Source organism: Pinus tabuliformis, chromosome X (genome assembly GCF_031772625.1).
Source record: "Pinus tabuliformis cultivar Carrire ecotype Pingquan chromosome X, CPIR1, whole genome shotgun sequence".
Taxonomy (NCBI): Eukaryota; Viridiplantae; Streptophyta; class Pinopsida; order Pinales; family Pinaceae; genus Pinus; species Pinus tabuliformis.
In genome coordinates this window covers 361,598,322-361,623,766 of record NC_142308.1, presented here as the reverse complement: position 1 = coordinate 361,623,766, position 25,445 = coordinate 361,598,322, and the positions used below count along the sequence as shown (strand labels likewise).

Here is a 25,445-nt window from a genome sequence, read left to right as displayed (position 1 = left end):
TTACCAACAAGTGACCAAGGATGATCGATCGCATGGTCCAAGGTAGGCTGGGAAATTTGCATGCAAGCCAGAATTTTGGAGGGTGGTTGTAGCTGCTACAACACTTCCCTTAGCAGAAAACTCGACTTCCCCTCAAGGACTGCGTTGCCTCTGCTTCAGCACTGCGTGGGCTAGCGTCAACCTTCCTCTGGATGTCTTTATGTTCTCCCTATGCATCGTACTCTCCAGAAATTCCTTCTTCCGGATTCTCATTGCCCCTCTGCTGCAAGAAATCTAGTCAATCGATTTTCCTCCTGAAAACTTCTCACTTCAAAAAATCGATTTCCTTGATCTCTAAGTGTATCTTCCAAATGACCCTCAAGCCCCTTTTTATATCTTCCTGTTGGACAACCAACGGCCTAGATTAAATCATAATCAAAGGCTCAGATCATTTCTGCTTGATCCGTGTCTTTTTTCTAAAAGTTTCACCCGTGATTATATTAATACCCATTAATATTTTAATTTTCCTAAGTTTAGACTTAGGAACCCCATTAAAAATATTAAATATTTTAATAAAATCACTTCTGGGTGGAATTTCCCAAAACACTTTCTGGGTTCTTTGGAATACATGTGCCCAAGCCTCCCAGCAAAATTTGAGGCTTAGAGCACATCTGATGCTACCCCAAATCAACACTCCCTCTTAACAAGGAATGTGCTCTAGCAGTACACTGCTACCACACACTGCTCTGACTCTGAACCATCGTCCTCTGCGCTGTTGATGTCTGACATGTTGTCCACCAACTATTGTGTTATTACTGCTATTCTATTGCTACTAATGATCATGGTCTCCCGTAGCAAGGTGATGATCCAAGGGGTGGGTTCCTCAAGGATCCTACCCATCTGTAGCTATATCGAACTTCAGTTCTATATCAGCCCACCTCCCTCCTAGAGGTACCTTGACTATCATGGGGAACTCCTCCTCTTATTCAATCTTTGTGACTGCAACCTTAGGATCGTGCTTCTCATCCCTGTCCTTTTTCTTCAAAGGACATTGGAATGCATAGTGGCCCATCTTGCCATATCTAAAGCATTTCACCTTGGAGATGTCCTTTCATCTTTGTTGCCCCTGTTGTCCCTTCGATGCAAAGGCAACGTTATCCTCCTCCTCTACTTTGGGGTTCAACCCACTACTGTTGCTGCTTCCATCAAGTTTGACCTTGACCAGGTCTCTCCTCAACTCTTCTTGTTTCAGAGTTGCCCACATCTCGTCCCAATTTGGCAATGTTGCTCTGCCTAGGATACTCTGGACAAAGACTTGCCATTCATCCGAGACGAAATTTAGAGTCAGTCTCACTAACTCTAAATCCTGAGGTGTGTGCCCCGTAGCCGACAACTCATCACAGGTTTCCTTCAATTTCATGAGGAATGGATCCACACATTCTCCCTTCTGCATCTGAGCAAATCTTAGCTTCTGCTCCAAGTACATCTTCCGCTGCTCGAAAGATCCCTGATACAATATGGCCAAGGCATCCCACATCTCCTTAGCAGTCCCTCTGCTAGCAACGTGACATACTACATGACCCTTAACTCCATCAAGGATCATCCTCTCCGCCTTTGCCATCTAAGCTTTGTACTTCTTCAGCGGATCTGCATCCGCAGGAATGACTACCACACCATCAACATACGTCTTGAGGGCATGCTCATCTAGAAGGAAAGACATTCTAGCCTTCCAGATGACGTAGTTGGAAGCTCCGTCCAACCTGTCTTGATCCCTCAAGCCACTAGTTGCCATATCCTCCGAAAAATATTGAAATCCCTCTTTCTCCCTATTGCGTAGCTCCTAGGTTGCTTTACGCACTCCCTGATAGAGCCAGTAAGTTTGTTGCTCCTCTGCTGCTCAGTGACTGAGAAACACTGATTTCCTTGGCAAGAAATCACTGAGGAAGTATTCCCTCACTATGCGATCTTCTTCCTTCTTCTGACAGCGTTTCTGCCCAACGCTTAGCTTGCAGAAAACAGCATCTCTCTAGCTCTACACTGATGCTCTGTGTGGTTCCCTCTGCCTTGGCAAATTCTCGATTTGGCAGTCTTACCTCTCTGCTGGCTCACTCAAAGAGAGACACACATGAAAATATAGCCCTCTTGGCTAGAACTGCGCATTCCCTTAGGGGATTCGAACCGTTGCCTGCTGCAACAGCTTGGCCCTTGCTTCAGTGCTAGATCTGCTCTTCTCAGTTTCACATCAACAGCTCTGATACCATGTGAAAATTCCTAGATCTAACAATCTCAGGAATCCTACTACAACCAACTAAATCTACTTCACCTAGATTGTAAATTGTATTACAAACTTATTTCAGATTTCTTCTTGAAACATTGAAGTAAATTACAGAAGCAACCTACACCAAATTTATTATGATTCTGAAACATAGAAACTGAGCAAGGAAATACAAACACATAGGACACCGTTATTTTTTTACAATAGTCCCCAGAAAAACCCAATGCGGGAAAATCAGTGCAGTAGCTCTGAGGGTTTTATTATTATGTAGGAGAAAATCTGAGTACAATTCTAGGATGCTCAGCTAGCAATTTGATACAAAGAGAATACTGAACAAAAGACTGGTGAAATGATCTCACCTCATGTTGGGTAGCGGATCCCCCCATAGTATGTTTTTGGGGCTTGAAGCCCGAATTTTGGTCAAGTGCAATGTAAAGACCCCACGAAATGCGAGCGCAGAGCGCGAGAGTCTAGGGTTGTCCGCCCTAAAATAATGTAATTTAATGTATGGTATGTTGACCTACCCATGGTCCACGGACCATGGGATTGTATAAATAGAGCAAGGCTCTAAGTGTAAAGTCAGTCTTAGTTTTGACAAGTAACAGATAGATGCGAAGGCATGGTCAAAAGATAGAAATAAATCTGAAGTGTATTGGGTCGTAGTGGTAGGTAAAGGCTCTGCAGCTAAGTGCGCAAAAGCCTAGTAGAGTCCGCAACTGAGTGCGCGAACCCTTGCAGCTGAATGCACAAACCCCTGCAGCTGAGTGCGCAGGGTGGAGTTGGGGTTGTACTTGGATAGAGAATTAATAAAAGATAAGTTGATTCTGAAATATTGTGCATCTGCTTGTAGATCTGTATTTCTATGTTCTAGTTATTCTTTATGCATTTATATTATTTTCAAGTACGTGCGCTAATCTGAAAGTTGAACAAGTAATAAGAATATTGGGTCTGCACAAACTAAGTTAAGCACTAATATAATAGTAAGGATCGGATCGGATCGAAATAATACGAAGGTGCACGCGGGTTGCGAAGAATAGGAAGCTGCGCAGAGCAGCGCAGTGCGCAGATTAGGATCGCGAACCTCCAGAACCCTCATCAAGACATCCCTAGGGTGCGGAAACCTGGTTCCAGCACCCTCCCATACTACTTCGGGTGAGACCTCAGTCCGCACTCCGCAGACTGTTGCCGAAAGGGCTAGTAGTACCGAGATTTGCTTGGCTAAACTCACTATTGAACCTGGGTCAGGCCCCACGTGGCCAACACCTCGTCACTGGGAGAATCAGTGACTAATCCTGCTGAACTAGAGGCTTTGCGTCATCCTCTGCGTAGAACTGTGTCACTCTCACCAGTTTATGCGTCACCCTCTGCATGGCCTCTATGCAGAACTGCGTCACTCCTAGCAGTCTACATCACCCTTGTTGGGTATTATGCTACCTCTCTTCTGCGTCCTCTGTTGGCTGAGAAAATCGCACCTCTGCCTCCCAAACTCACACCCTGGCTTCCAGCAACTGAAACTCGACTTTCCTTAGCAGGAAACTTTACTTTCCCTCAAGTATTGCGTTGCCTCTGCATCAGCACTGCGTGGGCCAGCATCAGCCTTCCTCTAGACGTATTTCTGTTCTCCCTCAGCCTCATACTCTCCGGAAATTCCTTCTTCTGGATTCTCATTGCCCCTCTACTGCAAGAAATCTCCTCAATCGATTTTCCTCCTATGAACTTCTCACTTCAAAAAATCGATTTCCTTGATCTCTCGGTGTATCTTCCAAATGACCCTCAAACCCCTTCTTATATCTTCCTGTTGGACAACCAACGGCCTAGATTAAATCATAATCAAAGGCTCAAATCATTTTGGCTTGATCCATGTCTTTTTTCTAGAAGTTTCACCCATGATTAGATTAATAGCCATTAATATTTTAATTTTCCTAAGTTTAGACTTAGGAACCCCATTAAAAATATTAATTATTTTAATAAAATCACTTATGGGTGGAATTTCCCAAAACGCTTTTTGGGTTCTTTGGAATACATGTGCGCAAGCATCCCTGCAAAATTTAAGGCTTAGAGCACATTTGATGCTACCCCAAATCAACACTCCTTCGGTGCAATAGTGAGTGTAGAGGGCTCCACAAATCATGCTCTGGGGTTTGGCCCCTAAATCTCCATGCAAATCATCCTGCGGACCCCAATCTTGTGTCTAAGGCACAAAATGGGTTTCATGGGTCTCCTAGTGACAAAATAGTTTGATTTTGCTCCAACATTGAGGGTTCTAAGGGTGGTCCTATCCCTCCCATGTCTTAAGGGGGTGAGACAAACCTCATTTGGGCCTTGGATCAGCTACCAAACCATGTGTTCACTACTAAGCCGGCGAGAGCATACTAGTCTAAGTGCATCATCTCATGAATAATGCGGGACAAAGTGCAGATTGTTGAGAATGTTGTAGGTGCCCATGGAGTGGAATGATGCTCTACAAGTAGTAGGAGTCACATGGCTCTCAATGCTTCACATGTAGGATGCCATATGCTCCTCTAGTGGACTTGGCACCAAGTTAAGTTCCCCAACCCATCTGTGCATATTTTGGTGTAGTTCTTCTCTTGAGAACAGGGTCGAAGTCTCTGTCACTAAATTTGTCTGTTGATTTCCTCGTTGATATATTTCTCTGTGAGAGAGTGATGCTTCAATTGAATTCAATGTGCTTGTATTCATAGGCTCCATGTGAGGTCGAATAGGGTCCTTAGGCCGACTTGATCTTCTTTTAGGCAGACATGGTGTGGAGGATACATAAATCATATTTGACTCAATACTTAACCTTTTTACATGATTCAAAAGCGCAAGAAGGGTCTCTTTAAAAGTACAATGACTCTATTGACTCAGAATTAATCCTAGAAGTCCTCAATGGGGACATTGACCTAAAACATGGTGATCCAAGCATGAAACCCATGCTTTAATAAGTCACAATAATAATAATAATAATTCATTCTTTATTCTTTTAACAAATAGATTACATGATGACTCAAATACATTAAATGAATACCGAACCTAGTTACATTTTCCAACACTCCCTCTTAACTAGGGAGGTATTCATCATATACAAGTACAATGGAAGATCTCAAACTATATGAACCATGAAGAACTTCAGGCACCGCAGTGCCATGGACTAGATTCCTGACCAGGGAAATCTATCCATTGGTCTCTCAACAATTTAGGCACCACAATGCCACAGAATAGATCCTGACCAGCGCAATCTATCCATGTGGGACTAAGATGGACTCAAGCTTTCAGCCTCTCTAGGTACCATCAGGCTTGCTAACCATCAACACAGAAATCCAGGTGCGTGTCAGAGCTCAACGACCAACACCATCTTTCCAACTTTGGGATCTAGACATCAACACAAAGTGTCGCCTAGATGTCCTCCCAGGCAATGCTTCACTCACAAAGCCTCAAAACCCCTTGATCCAGCAAATCAAGGATGACGAATCTCTCCCAATCAAATTGATTCGTAACCAGCATGCTATCAAAACCTTCGAGAGATTCACCTGTACAAACACAAGCCCAATCAATAATATACTTCCACATGTACATAACCAAATACGAACCTTCGAGGTCATTCTAGATGTTGCTCCTCAACTCAGTAGCGCTATCAACCAAATCTTTGACAGAAGATTCCTCAATTGTGTGTGAAAATTTCTAAACTAAAATTCTACTGCAGCAACTAATTTATTCCACCTACCTGTTATTCACAATAAGTTATTTACGAAATTCCTTCAACAAATATTAAAACAAATTCTACTGCAGTTGTCACACAATTACCCAGAGAAGAATACATGCACAAGAAACAATCACATCAACACAGTTGTTTTTGGACAATTGTCCCTGGAAAAACCCAATGCGGGAAAACCAGTGCAGCAGATGAGACCTTTATTAATCTTTAGCAACAATTGCTTTTACAAGGAATGATTTACAGAGAAACTGAAAGAAAACACCTAAGACTTTCCCTTTGAGACTTTCTGACACTTTGGAGACCCTGCTCCCACTTCTGTGTCACCTCTGCGCCACTCAGCGTGGCTTTGAGTGGCTCTGCGTCAGCATGCGTGAGGGCTACGTCTCTCCTCTGGACTACGTCTCTCTCTGCGTTGTCTCCCACTGTCCCTGTGTCACCTCCTCCTCAGTCACTGCCTACTGCTAATGCCCTCTTCTTCCTCCACCCTGTAATTCTCCCTCTGAAATCGATCTCCTTTACTTGGGAATCAATTTTTCCTTGAGATACTGAGTATCTATCGGTGTGTCTCCAAATGATCTTCAAGTCTTCTCTTATACTTTTCTTGTTGATGAATCAACGGCTGAGATTAAGTCTCTAATCAACGACTAAAAGATTAAAACAGACATGATCCTCGTCTCTTAGAAGCTTCTCACCCTCATCTTTATTAATACCCATTAATATTTTTATTTTCCTAAGTTTAGACTTAGGAACCCATTAAAAATATTAATTATTTTAATGACTCCTCATCTGGGTGGAATTTCTCAAAACGATTTCTGAGTCTTGGAGATCTCATGTGACTTAGCCTCTCCTCCAAATTTCAAGGCTAGACCACATCTGATGCTACCAAAAACCAACACTCCCTCTTAGCGAGGAATGTGCTCTAGCAATGCTTCACCAAAGAAGCATCACACTAATCCTCCACAACGGTCCTCTGTGTTGATGCCTGGCATGCTGCCCCACATCCACTGCATTGTTGCTTCCTGTACTGCTGCCCATGACACTACCACTGCCATTGCTGCACTTGTACTGCAGCTCTCTCTCAATTTGTTGCATCATGCTGCCCATAGCACTGCCATTGCTAACCGCTGCACTGCAACTCTCGACACTTATCCATTTCTACTACTGAAATGGATTCTTTACCATCCCCATCTTCTCTCTAAAATAAACAAACTTTGTTCTTCCTAGATCCATGGTGAGGATGTCTGCCACCTGTTCTCCTATAGGAGTGTACCTCAACTATACTGACCCTCGTTGGATACAGTCTCTGACAAAGTGACACCTGATATCAATGTGCTTCGACCAATCATGAAATACTAGATTCTCAAAGAGCTTGATGCAACTTTGATTATCACACATGATCCCAGCCGCTTCCATCCTTCTCCTTAATGGATTCACAAGCAATTTCCTAAGCCATATGGCTTCGCACGAAGTTTTGCTAGCTACGATATATTTTGCTTCAGTTGAGCTCAGAGCCACGGATTTTTGTTTCCTACTACACTAGGAGGTCATTCCTAATCCAAAGTTGAATCAGTACCCAGTTGTACTTTTCTGATCTACTGAATTTCCAGCCCAATCTGTGTCAGTGAACCCTCTCAGCCTAATGTCATTGCCTTGGGTGTACAATAGTCCATGCTCGATTGTTCCTTGTATATACCTGAGAACATGTTTAGCTGCTGCCCAGTGCGCCCTCATAGTTTCCACCATGAACTGACTGAGGGTGTTGACAGCTTAACAAATGTTTGGCTTGGTATTGACCAAATACATTAGGGACCCTATAAGTTGCCTGTACAAGGTGGGATCAACATCTTTATCTTATGATGCATCAATCTTCTTCCAGTTGGTGATCATTGGGGTAGCCATAGGTCTATAGTCCTACATCCTAAATCTCTTAAAGATCTCTATAGCATATCTCCCTTGTCCAAGGAAGATCTCACCCTTCTGCTGCCAAACTTCCAACCCCAAGAAATAATTTGTTTGTCCCAAATCCTTCATGTCGAATTTTTTGGCTAGGTTCTTCTTGCAATCTTTGATGAGCTTGGATGATCCTGTCAGGAAAAGATCATCCACATATCACACTAGGATTAGAGGCTCATTCTCTACGACAAGATAGTAGAGATTAGGGTTCGCATCACTCTTAACGAACCCCATCTTCAGCAAGTAGCCATCAATTTGACTGTACCATGCTCTAGGTGCCTATTTAAGCCCACACAAGGCTTTCTTTAATCTGCATACATGAGATTTCTTCTCATGTGTTTCAAAACCTTTTAGTTGTTCAATGAACACTTCCTCTTCTATTACCCCGTTTAAGAATGTCGTCTTGACATCCATCTGATGAATCTCCCACCCCATCTGTGTTGCAAGAGATATCACGATTCTAATAGAAGTATACCTGGCTACTGGGGCGAAGGTTTCTTCGTAGTCTATCCCTTCCTTCTGAGCATACCCCTTAGCCACAAACCTGACTTTGTATTTCTCCACACTGTCGTCTGCAGCATATTTGACCTTGTATATCCATCTCGAACCTACCACTAACCTATCCTGAGGCCTAGGTACCACTTCCCACACATCACTGACCATTATAGAGTTGTATTCCTCCACCATAGCATCTACCCATACTTGATGCTGAACGGCCTCCTGAAAACTAGAAGGTTCCCCAACCTGAGCTACTAAGGCCTGGGTATCTATCTGGTTGTCTTCGCTCCCTCTTATTATTCCTGGGTGCACCAGAAGTCCTCTGCATCCCGTATAATCTGTCGGAGTTCTCGGCTCGTTCTTCCACTAGTAGTAGTCACGTCTATCAGCTCTTCCTCTTCTTGAGATTCCTCGTGTTCTAAAGCTTTGTCTTCAGGAGAATTTCCAGTACTAGTTTCAATTGGTCGAAGTGGTTTGACCAACAGCTCGTCTTTCAACTGCTCCTCGGAAGTCATTTCTCAGGATTTCCTGAAAGCTCTGTCCTCCATGAACTTTACATCCCGCCGAACTACTACCTTCCTATGCCCTAGAAGATAGACTCTATATTCCTTGGCATTCTCACTATATCCCACAAGATGTTCTTTCTCAGCAGTTTGATCTAATTTCTTTCTCTTTTCTTCGGGTATACGGTAATACGTTAAACTCCCAAATATCTTGAAATGACTGACTTCAGGCGTCTTCCCGGTGAAGACCTTCTCCAGAGTGATTTTGCCCAATGCCCTGTGTGGAGTCCTGTTCTGGACATAAACTGTCATGCTGCAAGCTTCTGCCCACAAGAATTTAGGCATATCCCGACCATACAGCATTGCCCTAGTTGCTTCCACAATAGTGTTGTTTTTCCTTTCTGCTACTCCATTCTGCTCCGGATTGTAGGTAGTTGTCCACTCTCTTCTGATGCCTTCCTTAGCGCAAAAATCGATGAAGTCCTTGTCAACATACTCTCCACCATTGTCTGAGCGCAACACTTTTATCTTCTTTCCTATCAAATTCTCCACTAGAGCCTTGAACTCTTTGAATCAACCAAAAACCTCATCATTGGTTTTCAAAAAGTAGATCCAAGTCTTTCTGGAATGGACATCGATGAAGGTGACGAAGTATTCGGCACCACTAAGAGATTTTGTGGACATCGGTCCGCAGATGTCTAAGTGTATCAATCCTAGCATACTCTTAGCCCTGTCGTTACTTCTAGAAAATGATGTTTTGGCATACTTGTCCAAAGCGCACCTTTTGCATACATCATCTCATTCGGTACTTAATTTTGGAACTCCTGATACTGTTTTCCTGATAACTCTCAGAGCCCCATGGTGTAAGTGTCCCATCCTCTTGTGCCATAGTTCATTCAAATCTTTGTCTCCATTACTGCCTATCAGTGCCATTGGTGATTCTAGTTGCAACCTGTTACTTTTGATTCCAGTCTGGGCCTTCTTTTTCCAACCCGGGTGTTTGACATATACTTTCTCCTTAATGAAGAAAACATCATAGCCCTTGTTTTGAAGTTGAGATATGGAAAGTAAGTTCATCCCCAATGCTGGCACAAGCAGCGCATTGGTTGGTTGAAGTCGCTCTCCTGCTTCGGTTTGAAAGACTACCTCTTCATTCTAGAGTACACTTTGCCTTGTTTCCCATGGTGATCTGAAAATTCATTCTTTCTTCCTGATAATATGAAAAACATTCTTGGATTCCTGTCATATGTGAGGAAGCTCCACTGTCTATATACCAAACCTCAGAGGAGGCAGAGCTTGCTAAGCAAGCGACTTCTTCTTCCAATCTGGAAGCTAACATAGATTAATCGTAATTCATGTCACTTGTGCATTCTTTTGGAAATATACGTGAGTCCCCTTAAGTGGATGCCTCTGCATCATGTTCTTGACCCATAGTTGATTTTCCTCTCCTATTACCAGATATCTGCTCTGATACCATGTGGAAAATTCTAAACTGAAATTCTACTGCAGCAACTGATTTATTCCACCTACTTACTATTCACAACAAGTTATTTACGAAATCCCTTCAACAAATATTAAAATAAATTCTACTGCAGTTATCACACAATTACCTAGAGAAAAATACATGCACAAGAACCAATCACATCAACACAGTTGTTTTTGGACAATTGTCCCCGGAAAAACCCCATACGGGAAAACCCGTGCAGTAGATGAGGGCTTTATTAATCTTCAGCAGTAATTGCTTTTAAAAGGAATGATTTTACAAAGAAACTGAAAGAAAACACCTGAGACTTTCCCTTTGAGACTTTCTGACACTTTGGAGACCCTGCTCCCACTCCTGCATCACCTCTGCGTCACTTAACATGGCTCTAAGTGGCTCTGCGTCCCTTTGCGTCAGCCTGCATGAGGGCTATGTCTCTCCTCTGGACTGTGTCTCTCTTTGTGTTGTCTCCCACTGTCCCTAAGTCATCTCCTCCTCAGTCACTGCCTGCTACTGATGCCCTCCTCTTCCTCCACCCTGCAACTCTCCCTCTGAAATCGATCTCCTTTACTTGAGAATCGATTTTCCTTGAGATATTGAGTATCTGTCGGTGTGTCTTCAAATGATCCTCAAGTCTTCTCTTATACTTTTCCTATTGATGAATCAATGGCCGAGATTAAGTCTCTAATCAACGGGTAAGATTAAAACAGACATGATCCTCGTCTCTTAGAAGCTTCTCACCCTCATCTTTATTAATACCCATTAATATTTTTATTTTCCTAAGTTCAGACTTAAGAACCCATTAAAAATATTAATTATTTTAATAATTCCTCATCCGAGTGGAATTTCTCAAAACGATTTCTGGGTCTTGGCGATCTCATGTGCCTTACGCTCTCCTCCAAATTTCAAGGCTAGAGCACATCCAATGCTACCAAAAATCAACATTATATACTTTCCTTTCCTACTTCTCATACAGCAACATATCCACCAAAATTCATTAATCAAAACCAACCTATGCCCTCCCTCTCAACCAAGAAGCATCTCTTCATCTAAACTCCCTCTTAATCTTAGGGAGATCTCTTCGATGCAGGCTTCCTCAAAGAGATCAGCGTCTTCTTTTCTTCATCGGAGAATCTTTCGCAGCTTCCAACTATTTCATCAGACTTATTATCATCCTCATCATGCTTGTCACAGCAAGCATCTTCTCCAAGTTGAAGATTGTGTACTTGCACAACTTAGATAGCAAGTACAACCAAAACTATAGAAGCATGAAGTTAGCCATATCAGATACCCAGGCTTAATTACAAACAAGAGACATACTCTTCAACATCTTGCTAGGGACTTTGTCATAAACCCTAGACTACTTTATAACAACTTTTATTCCATCTAGGGTTTCAATGTTTCTTCCAAAGGTATGACATACCTTACTACAACATATGGCAAACCCTAGAAACAATTCAGACAAATATAAAGCATCCAACAACCTTTCAAAATTCATATGTTAGACTTCTCACTAGGGTTTCATGCAAATCCTAGATTTCATACAAAAGAGTCAATCAAAACCAATCACAACTTAGTCATTAACATGACCAACGTCCACTAGGGTTAGTTGCAAACCCTAGATTTTTGATCAATCATCAAACCCAACCAAAACTCAGACTTCAACAATCTTACACAAATCTCAAATTATCATATTGTAATCACACATCAGAGATTTTGACTTCGACTAAGGTTGAACTCCAAAAACCTTAGAATTCCATTTTCACAATATCAACAATCATTAAATAAAAAGATCTCAGATTGTTATATTACACATACTAGACAATGTAACTACTACTAGGATTTAGCTGCAAGCCCTAGATTCCCAAATATCATCATCCAAGAATCTCAGACAAGGACTTCCATTAAACCCTAAGACTTATGACCATTAATATCCAGGTCAACACACATATCAAGGAATTCATAATCATTTATAAGAATATCATATGTTCGACAACATTAATATATCTGACCTAGACCAAGCTAGGGTTTCAAAAGGACATATCTATATATCCCTGGATTTCATCATCATGCAAAGACATTTCGTATCTTGTGTTAGTCAAACCCAACTTCACAAAAATATCAAAATAAGAGTTAGACATATAACCTTGATTAGACTAGGGTTTGGTCAGACAAACACACCCTAACCAAGGAAATCATTTCTAAGAAATTGTAAGGGTCTTGCTTACACATTCCACCAAACCCTAATGAGTTAGGGTTTCAATGTAGAAACATAGAAAACCTAACATTACCAGAACTACAATGGTTCGGGATTTTAGACCTTATCATTCAACCCTATCAAGTTAGGTTTTCCTTATCATCAAAATCCCAAACATGACATCATCTATAAAACTTCAAATAGCATTTCACAATATCCCTAAGCAGTTTAGGGTTTCAGACATTCACATTAGCATACCCTTAGGTTAGGGTTTTCCGGAACCTGTCTAAGGTTCTTCAAAATCAGTTAAGAATATGGGTGAGGTGGGTAGATTTATCAAGAGATGAATCACCCAAAACAAGAATCATTATGATTCAATATAGCTAGACATAACAATGTTAGTAATAGATTGTCAAGTGAATAATCCTTTCAATATAAAGAAATCAATGTATTTAAAGCATACCTTTGTTTCTTGGCAAACCTTGTCTTGAGAGGTCCTCCTTCATACTTCTTGCAGATGTTTTCCTAATCAAGACAATAGAGAGAGAATGGTGATTAGTATTTAATACAATCAAAACTAAATGAATACATGAAACCAAAAACTGAAAGGAAATGAGATACTTATCTTAGGGAGTTGTTGGGGGCTCCCTCCAAAGCTTGAGGGATACCTACAAACTTATAAAAACAAAAAATATTTTTTCCAAAATATATTAAAAGCCTATAAATTTTAAAACATATAAAACAAGATATCTAAAGCTATAAGCAAAGGACTTAGCAGTGTAAGTCCCTAATGTCAGATTCTTCGGGCTTGCCTTTCATTTAGTTTCCTTCCTCAGCAAAGTTAGCATGATCTCTATCTCTCTTCTGATTCTTTGGATTGTCAGGACAGTCGCTCTGTAGTGAGCCTTCTTATGGCATTGATAACATTCTATCTTGGACATGTCAACTTTCTTCCTTGGTCCTTTCAATTTATTTCCTTTATGTTGAGCAATGTAGGCATTTGATACTCCTTAAAGATTGGAAACTAATAAGATCCTTAATTCTTCCTGACTGCAAGCAATCCATAGTTCTTCAAAAGTGGGAGCTTCCTTCCAATTGTTAAGACCTACAGCAAATGCACCCCAAGAGGATGGTAATCCCAATAGAGCAATGATCACAAATTCTTTGTTGGGAACAATTTCTTCAATGGCCAAGAGATCATCCATGATTCTAGCTATCTTCACAAAGAAGGATGCCACAGTGTCTTCTTTAGTCATCTTTGTGGTTCTTAGCTCATTCTTCAAACTTGCTACTTGATCAATGTACTTAATAGTACATAACTTTGACAAGGCTTCATACATTTCCTGAGCAAGATCGATGTTAGCTATGAATGGGACAAGGTTGTCCTTTATTCCTTCTACCATCAAAGTCATGGCCACCAATTCTAATTCCATGTATTTCACTTTGTCAGCATCACTGGAATCCTCTGTAGGCTTCTTTACTTTTCCTTTGACCAAGTCCAGTACCTTGTTCTTTTCAAGGATTAGGTCAATCCTCTTCTTCCAGGACCTATAGTTAGAGGCCCCTTCAAGTTTGTTCTCTCCCTTGATTGTGTTAGACATCTTCCTCGAATATAGTAGACTCCTTCCTTGAGATAGTCCTTTTGAATGGTTCCTTGATCAAGTGCTTGAGACTGCCTTTTACTTCCTTCTTCACCAAAGCTCTGATACCATGTTAGAAAATCAAAAAGGCAGAAAGATTTTCTTATTCTTGATAATTACTTGTGATGTTTCTTATTATTACGATTCTTTATATCTTCTTTCTTTTAGTTCATCAAGCAATTACCAAAGCAGCAGCACATAAAACAATAGACACCAGATGTAAGCACAGTGCCAAGGCAAAACCCCCCTCGAGGGGAAAACCCAATCAAGAAATTCTTCCTTTCAATAGTATTCTTTGAGACTCTTCACCCTAGACCAAGACTAGACCTTCCCTCCACACCAAGTCAACCTCCCAGAATTTCGACCCCTTTCCAACAACTTCGACTAGGCAACAATTTCCGGCAACTGGCAGTGTCCAGCAACAGTGAAACTTGGAAGACTTTGATCTCCCAATCCAAGTCACGAAACACAAAGAGAGAGGCACCAAAATTTCGATTTTTCCTTTCTCTTTAGACTTCCCCAAACTCGCATTCACTTCGGCTTCCCGGCAACAAACTTTGCACTTTTCCTAGCTACAAGAGATATCGAACTTTTTGTGAGAGAGTGATGCTTCAAATGAATTTGATGTGCTTGTATTTATAGGCTCCATATGAGGTCGAATAGGGTCCTTAAGCCGACCTGAGCTTCTTCTAGGCCGACATGATGTGAACGCTACATAAATCATATTTGACTCAATACTTAACCTTTTTACATGATTCAAAAGCCCAAGAAAGGTCTCTTTAAAAGTACAATGACTCTGTTGACTTAGAATAAATCCTCAAAGTCCTCAATGGGGACTTTGATCTAAAACATGGTGACCCAAGCATGAAACCCATGCTTTAACAAGTCACAATAATAATAATAATTATTATTTTCTTTATTCTTTTGACAAGTACATTACATGATGACTCAAATACATTAAATGAAGATCGAACCTTGTTACATTTTCCAACATAACAAACCTAGTCGAGGTGAGACCACATGCATTTTGTCATCTCTAAATGTGCTTTTTGATTGATAGAAACTTTTCGACTTGAAAAAAAAAAGTTCACTTGGAGTGACCATATTAAAATAGGCAAAAGATATGGTTTCAAAGCATAAAATTGATTGTCTAGATCGAAAGCTCTCAAAAAAATAGGTTGTTTCAAAACAACGGCATTGAAAACGAACTTTGGATGTGAAAGTCATGCCATTTTTAAAAAAGGCATTAATGATAATAAAGAGCAATGTGGCATGTAAAAGTTGGTCCCATCGTGATGGATGTTGCCAAAAAATTAGAAAAGAAAAAAAAAAAAAAAAAAAAATATATATATATATATTTTCTTCACTAGCTTTGCATATAAACTCACTTTTACAAATAAGATACTTTATGAAGTGACCCACTTTTATAAAACAAGTGAGAAAAAGAACTAAAAAGAATATTAAAGTTTAGTAATTCAGTTTTATAATATAAATAAAATACACTTTACAATAAAGCTATGAAATAGCATAAATTTGCATGAATTTTTTCAAAGAGTAACTTAAAAAGGGAGATTTGAATTCAAGAATTCTTAACAAATAAAGTAACTTTTAACCAAGTGAGCTAGTGCAAAACACACAAGAATAATAGTAAAGGAGAATGGTGGTGTTGGAGCACCACCTCGAAGTGCATGCTTATCAGAAAAAGTATTCATTCAAAAACAAACAATAGTTTGAAAAAAATCCCAAAACTCAACAACAACGGGTTTAGGTCCAGTTACCTTACAAGGAAAATGTAAATTTTCTCTCTATTTCTGATTTTCCGATATCGCACAAAGCGCACAGCAAAAAACATATGCAGTCAAGAAAACACTGTTGTTTTTTATTTGCCAGGATCACAGACTGTCAGGCAAAGAGCATACACAAACCTGAAAGAGTAGCAGACCTGGAATATAAACAAAAAGCCAAGAAATGAAATCTGCAAAAACAATTTTAAAAAAAGGTGTATTCAAACTATATACCTCTAGATCTGACAAAAAAAAGTCGTATCTTGGGCAAACATGCACTTTTTTGGATGAAACGAAAGGCGTTCTTAACTAAAAACAGAGCTCTAAACCAATGTTTTAAAAGTCGGCTGGCTCAGAACCGACTCGGCCAAGTTGGTCCAAGCCGGTAAAAAAAATTGCGACTCGACCGAGTTGGTCCGAGTCGGTAAAAAAATTTGTGACTCGGTCGTCGAACCGGTTCGATCGGCCGAGTTAAGACTGATCTGGCCGAGTCATGGCATGACTCGGCCGGGTCAGTCTTAACTCGGCTGACTTAGCCGAGTCCGTATCAACTCGGTCGGGTCACTTCATGTGGCCAATAAACCCCAAAAACGCAATTTTATTTTTTTTTATGTTTTTTCTGTGTGGGGGACTCCAAATGGTTTTATTAATTGGTTTTTTGGTCTTTGGGGTCCATTCCCCTCTCCTAGTATTGCTATGCTATTCAAATTGCATGGTAATGTTAAATTCTTAAAGTAAAAGGATGATACTTAAATTTTTAACATTACCATGAAATGACTCAGGATGTTTGAAAGTGGTTCCGGCCTCATTGGATTTCATATGGAGAAAGTAGAATTTTAGATTTCATTCAAAATCCAGCAGACTTATCAGTTTTTCAGGATCTCAAGATTGGGTGATTGCAATGTTTCCATTGAATTTTGTCATGTATTAGGGTATGGAACTCGTATTTAATCAAGAGAACTAATCCCTCTATGTACCTTGATGTTAGTGACATTCGTTGTCGAACTCCTCCGGGATTCGCTTCCCAAACCGGGAGCTTCTGAAAATGTCGCTCCCGCTCCCGTTTTCGCTCTCGCTCCCCGCTTTCGCTCCCGCTCTCAAGTAACACTGGGCCAGATGATGTTGGCAACTCTAGCAGTAGCCAGTGGTACTAGTCACAGACTTTTGTTGTAGAGGCCATTTATAGCCTCCTTGGTTATGTGTTTTTGTTTTGATCTCTATATCATCATCGTGTATGTATTGGACAGTGCACTGGGTGCCATTTTGATATAGTGGATATATTCATGAGCCTACTTTGATCATATGTTGTCTTCTATCTATATTCTAATGTTGTGTGTTTGGAAACATGAATGAAAATCTTTAAAATTATGTGTTTTATAAAAAATAAATATTTAATATATTTTTTACAACGACCGAGTCACTGAATCGAGCCAGCCGAGTCGATACCGAGTCGGAGTCGACCCTCGGCCGAGTCGGAGTCGGAATCGGAGTTTTAAAACATTGCTCTAAACACAATATAAGAGTCTATTTAGGCCAAAAATGGACAGAAATGGTAGATCTAGCAAATGTAGCAACATAGTCTCAAGATCTTGATCAAAAATGGGAGCATCTCTTCAAACAAGCTCTGATATCATGTTCAGGAAAAAACGATATTCCATACATGGAGAACACCTTTAGTAACCACTCACACAACTAGATCAAAGATCATAACACTAGTATTCTTTACATAGTTAAAACCCTCTAAGAGGGAAATAGTCCACAACCCCAGCCAACGTGACCATTTAAGGCAATTTTATTGATGCAAAAGATGAAATTTTAAATAAGAGTGTTTTCACAATTGATCATCAGCCATGACTCTCGATGATCTTTAAATAGAGATCATGGACAAATAATTATAGAGATTTATGCTTCTATAATTAACAGATATCTGTAATAAATATTCTATACAGTCCACGTAAAAGCACTGGAAGGGGCTATACAGAAAGAACTCAAAATCACATTTTTGGCAAATTCATTTTATACAAATGCATGTGTTCAGGCATTTAATGGATTCATGTTTTTCTTCGACAAATTGCTTATGCAAGGGCAGGCTAATCCTCAGATGAACTGTAGAAGGTAAGCCACTGGTAGAATAGCAAGTTAGCAACCGGCACACAGAAAGCTTAGTGAAGAATCATGACATCCACTGTCTAATAACTAGATTACTTAGGAAGGAAAAGGCATGGCAGACAGGATAAAAGGTTGTCTTCAGTGTGTTCATAACTTTATAACAGTTAATAACAGGTGTTCCCTCCTGAGAGGTCACAGGTTTAAATCTGGAGGGAGGTGGGGTATGTATATCTCTGTAGACTATAGCAGTCAAATTGTTGCACAGAGTGTGTTCTTTATCCCACAAACAAAGGGGTCGCATACATCAATTTAGTGTTTAGCTAGGAAGTGACCTTAAAAATAAATTATTGTCATTATATTACTACTATATAGTGTAGAGGAGCAATAAACATTTTTACAGGCTCATTTTTTCCTATCTTAGGAACTTGCACTCTGCACCCTTGCATTGTTGCATAGAAGTGCATGAATCATTGTAATAGAGAAGTAGATAGACTAATTCTAATATATCTTTATTTTGTTTCCATACCCAAGTTTAATCATTGTGCATCATAAATCCTATCTGTACGTACACAAGCACATGGGCATAATAATTGCTTATTTCTAATTTCCTGTTTGCTTCTATTATTTTAGTTGCTGGAGATTGAAATGGTATGACGAAAATCATTCTAAACAAGTTTTTGGCAGACCCTGTATTTTAAAAGTTACCATACTGATGCAACCCATACAAAACAGTAATTTTGTTTTGCAGTCTTTACCTTTGTTTTGACAGAATTCATAAATAAGATAAGCTATTCAATATGAAAGGCAAAATGATCACATAGAGGCAACTACAGTTTGTTTCCCATATGTTCATTAAAGTTACCATGAGAAGAAAGATGTAGTATAGTTACAAGTATAGTAGCGGGCTAAAAGAGCCTATATAAGCATACCTTGATTATCAACATCCCATCCAAGTTTCTAGCACCACCAGGAACACTATCTCCAACTTGCTTCTCAAGTGGGTTAGCCTCTCCTGTTAAGTGTTCAACAGTCACCATAGATACTCCTTGGCATACTTCTCCATCAACTGGTACAGCCTAATCCATTGGACAATTTCCCCCCCTCAATATCAAAACAATAATGGAAATGACAAAGCTATGAGGTTATAAAGAATTGAAGAAAATACAAGTGAAAGGCTATATTTTATCAGCTTGAAAATTAAAAAAAAGTACTAAAAACTACATTTTACCCCCAACAAAAAAGGATGTATCCAGGCTAAATCACTGATATTTCTCATTCAGCTCAACTAAGAAATTTGGTCTCCGGTTTGATGATCCGAGTGCCACAAACAGCTTGTCTTTCTAAAGATTATTCACCCACAGGATAAATTTCAAATGAAATTTCAAGTTCCTACAGCATGAAATTTCAAGTTCCTACAGCATGCTCTTGTCAAAGTCTCAGAAAGATGGTGTCATCATCTCCATACCTGCCTACAGAGAACATTTGGAGGTTTACATATACAGGAAACTTATTGGCAGGTAGAGTCTACATATAGATGAAAACCTAAGTGATAATTTTGGACATTGCTCAACAATATCGATTTACTCCAAACTGTAGAAACAGTTATCAGGCATCAACCCTAATCGAAATTCAAATCCAAAAGGAGCTAAATTTGTGAAAGAAGTGATCATTCCAACTGAAACGAAGTCATCCACCTTATTTTAATTTATAATGCAACTCCCAGCAGTCAGTCAGAAGACATCTAAAACTGTCAATAGAATTTTTGACATTACTATGCTAGAAAGGCATAGAGAGGTTTTGAAATATTGGACATGCATAAATCATGCCTAATCTTATAACATCAACATTGAATTTAAAAACCTTGCTTCACTGAACCCAAAAAGATTCAAAGTTGAAATTGTGATTTCAATTCTCAGATAAAAGTAGAGAAGTCATAAAAGGAACTTCATCTGTGAAAGAGAAGTAATGAGAAGATAGAGAAGAACATGAACCTTTTCATTTTGTTTGCAAGAAATGAGATGGTTTTCTTCTCAAGTGCTAAAAACATGAGTTTCTTCATATATATACCCCATACAACCCACAATTTGATTATATTGAATTTCAGAGAGATTCTAAACTTGCTTCACAGGATGCAAGAATTGAAAAAAAACTGACGTGAATTCATCAACCATAGTAGGAATATGCAGATGCCAAGAATTCATACTTGAACTTGAAAGAGCTTTCAGAGTTACTTCTGTCCACCCCTAAAGCAGAAAAAATGTTGTTAGTTCGATCCTCAAAATGAGAGGGAGAAACACATCCTTGAGACAATTAAAAAAAAAATCCCCGTTACCACAAAATCTAGCAGCCCAGTGCAAACCTCACTAGGCATTCTAGAGGTTAAGGGAAACAATAAGATCAGTGACCACTGTCACCTTAGTGGTTGTTCCCCTGCTATTCTGCAGATTGATGTTATCCCCACAAGGGAGGTTTCCCCCACAGATCTTGTAGATGAAGTAACCCAAAGATTCCCAGCCTAAATATCCTCTAAAGAACCCGTTACTTAGAAACCCTAAAATAATATTCAATAAGATAGGGCTCCAAGTGAAATGAAATAGCAAGTTAAAAAAACCTATTGCTAAGTCTAGAGGGTTGAGATAAGTCCTCGAGATGCTCAAATAGAATTCAAACACATGCTATCTTAATTAAATGATCGCTGTTATAAACTATGGTTTAAAACAAGGACAATTTACAGCATGTAAAATTTAATACAGCAATAGAAAAAACAGCCCACAAATGATGATAAACAATAAACTATCAAAAGCTATTTGATGGACAAACAAGGGAAAAGATTACAGCAACTTTTCACTGGCTGAAAATGCACAAAACAGCTATTAAACCTTAGATGTCAACCCTAGAATTATGGCTGAAAAATGCACAAAATTATATTTTTCTTTTTTAATTCAAGAGATGCAAAACCTAACCCTAGTTTTGACATTTGTGTAGCATAGGGAGGTATTCCAGCATGCCAAGAGGCCTCCTAAGTCGGCCTAGAAGATTTATGAAAAATTAAATTAAAATTCAATTTTTATTGGGCTTCATGTAGGCTCAAAATGGACAAGTCAGCCCAGCTCATGAAGGGACATATCCCTTGGCGTAAATGCACCCATTCAACTTGCATATACATATATGACATCTTCATTTGACCAATTTGTATCACACATCTCTCTCCTATAGTAGTCACACATGGAAGCAGATAGAGGACAAATTGACTGACGTTTGGACTTAAAATTTGGCACAGATTTCTAGACAACATTGTAATTGTAAACCTTGCTAAAGAAAAATTCTCCTAGAAGAGTTGTTGTGTTTTCTCCCAAGTTTGGGTTTCCCAGGGAAAATGTGTTGTCTCTATTGTGCATGGTTGCCTCTTTACGATCTTATTGTTCACACTACATTACTGTTGAGATTTTCTGTGTATGATTGCTCAATGATATTAATGGCATAAAGATAAATTGTATAAAGATCATTAGGTAGTAATTATCAGATCAGAAAATTGGTTTCTACTATATATCTTGGTGGAAATTCAACATGGTATCAGAACTTTGTTGGGAGAGCAGCCACTAAAGACAAAGTGTGAAGGATCTCATTTGTGGAGAACATGAAGCCTAAGAGAGTCGCAACAAGGGAGGATCTGTTCCCAGAGAGGTAGAGTTAGTTCTATGATCAGAAAGGAAGGCTAATATGTGTGCTAGCTGAGGTAAGGTGCTGACCAAAGTGATTTTAGAGTTCGTTTTGTACAGAGAAAAAGGGTCGCGGCCCTAGGAGAGGGTCGAGGGCCTCAGAATTTGTAACAGACAGACTGAGAGGCATGTAGAGCTCGCTGCAGTCTGTTCCTTGGTAGGTTCACAGCCCTAGGAGAGGGTTGAGGGCCTCAGAATTGGCAACAAGAGGGTCGAGTACCCTCAGGACTGTAGAAAGGCCAACAGAGGTAGGAAGAAGGTTGTTGCTCTGAGATAAGATGGCTTGTTGAGTTGTGGAAGGCCAAATCAAGGGAAGTCTGTTGAGAGGATCTACAGCCAAGAAAAGGGGCCACAGACCTTGTGTAAACCTTCTCCTGGAGGATCGAGTTAAATAGGTGCTAACCACAGTCAAGGAGAGACCTGGCCGAGTGTCTGCTCATGTAAAGAAGGGCCAATCACAGAGGATTTGAGGAGGCCGAGATTGCCAGTAACGGGCCATAGTTGGGGCCTCAGAATAGATGTCTGAATTGCAGATTAGACCAGGCAGTGTTGAGAAATATAGGGCATAGTAATTATGTGATTTCTCTTCTCTCTATAACTGCTTGTGAGTGCTTTTTACTTCTTTAGATTAGGATCTTATTTTACTTAGGTTATTACTGTTCTTCTTCATCAAACAACTACCAATGCATAAACCACAAAGAGACAAGAGACACAAAATATAGGCTATGAGCTAGGGCCAAAACCTCTCACTCTTTGAGAGGAAAACCCAAAAAAATTCTTTTTCTTATAGAGATTCCAATTGACGAATACCAAGACCAAGACCCTTGACCTATTTGCCACTCCAAGACCAAGACACAAAGCTCCCTTGATGAAGTCCTTCCTTGAGCCAACGGTAGTCAACCTTCTGCTTTCTCCTTCTTCTCGGCTTCCTTTTAAATTCGGCTGCTTTAGACCTTTACTAGTTTCGATCTCCTTGAAATAGGCCCTCTTTGCATGGTGATTCCTTCTAGCTTCCCTCGGCTTCCTCTTGTCTTGACTTTCTTCCAACTCGGCTGCCTTATTAGGACTGGTTCTTTCTGCAGCAAGTATCCTTTACTTCCTTCGTATGTGTGACTTCAAAACAGATCCAAGAGATGCCAAAAATAACTTCACTCTTCTTTCTATCTTTACGCTAGCTAGGAGGCTTTCCTTTCTGACCTTCGCACTTCTGGTTAACTTCAGACCTATACCTCGCACTTCAGACTGTGATGACCAAAAATCTGCCTCTGAAATGAAGCCGAGCACTCCTATTTATAGTTGTTTGCCTCTGTAATTAGCTGACATGAGTGTATGTGAGCCGACATGTCCTTTGGAGGAGTTAATTAATTCAATATTGAAGTCACCTAGAGCAGTGGTATTGTGCTTGTCTTGGACGGCTTTTATACTAATTTAATGACTCATACAAATGTGTAACATGCCCAAGAGGGTCCTTCATACATGACATTGACTCAATTTGACTTTATGACCAATCCTAAGGACTCACAATGGGAGTCATACTAAAAATAAAATTCCTTGCTCGTGAAATCCATGAGACAAGCATTACAATAATTATTTTATTTTTCTTCTTTTCATCACTTACATAAAATCACAATTACACATGTCATTATGAAGACCGAACATAGTTACTTTTCAATACTCCCTCTTAACTAGGGAGGTGTTCATAATAGTACTTGGTCATTCTCACTCTAAAGAATTTCTCATAAGAAGAGTCAGATTGGTAACCCATCTGTATAGCATCATATCAACCAGCATTGTCACAAAGCAAGGCCTTGACTAACAGCTCTATCTCTCCACAAGATCTGAGCACAATGCTGGTAAGACTAATGACGTATAGACACCCTCATTATTGTCTCTCTCGGAACATACCCCACCCAGGTTCTCGGGGTGTGTTCCACTAGGACTATTCTTATCTTGGATTCCCAGTCCTCAAAAAATATTGTTCCTCAACGACTACTCTTATCTTGGATGCCCTAATACATCCTCAAAGAGCATCGGATGCCAGATGCTTACCCAATCCTCCATTTTGTCTTCCCAAGTGAAGACAAGAATGATGTGTCTATCTCTCCCTCTTAATTAGGGAGCACATATCTATTCCAATAAAGGAATGTACTCATTCCTACGGAAGGAATATACCTAAGCTCCCTCTTGGCATAGGAATTTCCAAGTTTCTTCCAAGTAAAAAACTCGTTTCCAGGCTCCCTCTTAATTAGGGAGCTACAGCAGCTCCTCGGGTGGAGATGATGGGACAACCAATTGCTTGAAGAACTCCTCTTCAAGATGGCATGAACTTCTTTTTGTTATTTAGGAGTCTTCGTGTTTGGGACTTCTACATAGGGCACCGACCATCCATCACTTTCATCCATGAGTCAGCCATGTCATCATCGGAAAGTGATCCATCATTCTATCTGGCCTTCCTTTATGCCATGTTTACTTAAGGATCTTTCATCCTACTACGTGCGCATCGGTGGTGGAAGACATCCATAGATCTTCCCTTAGCAACCCTGCATAAACCCATCCAGATATCTGTTTGAAAATAAAGGAATGAACATTAAAATCAACATTACCTTTGTGATGATCTTTCATCATGACATCTATTAGTTTGCATCAACATCCTGCATACATATTGACACATCTCCCAAAGATATATATTGTCAAGGGTCTCTTTCTTTTTCAAACTCCTTCAGAGTCTTCATGTCTTCCATGGAGATATCTTAGTCAAATCTTCTTAGTCTTTCGGATGTTGATTGCCTTTACCATGGTTGCATATTCCATGATCTCTTCCTTCCTTTCTTCACACATTTCATTCCTAGGAGCTTCCAATCAAAGTTCCTCAATTGTAGTCAACCACCTCATACTTCATATGAGGACATATTATGTTGATTTCATCTAGTGAATGTGTGACCCATTCATTCCTGCATCCCTTTGAGGGAGGAGATCCTTTCTTTTGATCGTGCTCTTAAGATAGAGCATTGGTTCATGATACCAGCAACCATATGACATGACTCCCACAATATCAAATGTAAGCATACATACCTCATTTTTCCTTTGCGTCATCTAGACTTCTTGCAGCAGCTTCCTTGATTGAAAGAGCTTCAATTTGTGTCATCATACCATCATCCCATGAATTCCACAAGATTGGAATTCTTGATGAAACACTTGTTTTTCCTCATGATTGGTGAACCTTTCAATGGAGATTCCATCAGAGAATCTTGAGGATCTAAAGTATCCCCATCAGCAGATGTTTCCTTTTGACATATGTATGATGAACCTTGTACTAGATGACCTTGCCACTTATGTTCCCAATGAGATTCCCAAGAGCTATATCCTTGATTTCCAAATCCTCTTTCGTGCTTCTCTATGATGATGTCTTGAGCTCTTGCTTTCAATGCTTCTATGATGCCTTGATGCATCCCATTTAGTGAATCGTGATAGCCATATCTTACAACAGAAGACTTAGGAATTTGAGAAGAACTTAGGTGAGGAAGACTATCTCAGTAATAGAGATCTCTTACTTCCTCTTTCCTGGACTTCTTCTTTTCAACTTCCTCTACTTC

At 39.9% G+C, this 25,445-nt stretch overlaps 1 protein-coding gene across 1 annotated transcript in view; it reads right to left on the bottom strand.

The window, feature by feature from the left end:
- Positions 1 to 25,445, bottom strand: part of LOC149140000 (putative cadmium/zinc-transporting ATPase HMA1, chloroplastic) — a 396,088-nt gene that overhangs the window by 306,753 nt on the left and 63,890 nt on the right. Inside the window, exon 4 of the mRNA XM_089450873.1 lies at positions 19,063 to 19,209. Within this exon, the coding sequence (XP_089306999.1) occupies positions 19,063 to 19,209 (147 nt within the window). The remainder of the gene's footprint in view (positions 1 to 19,062; positions 19,210 to 25,445) is intronic.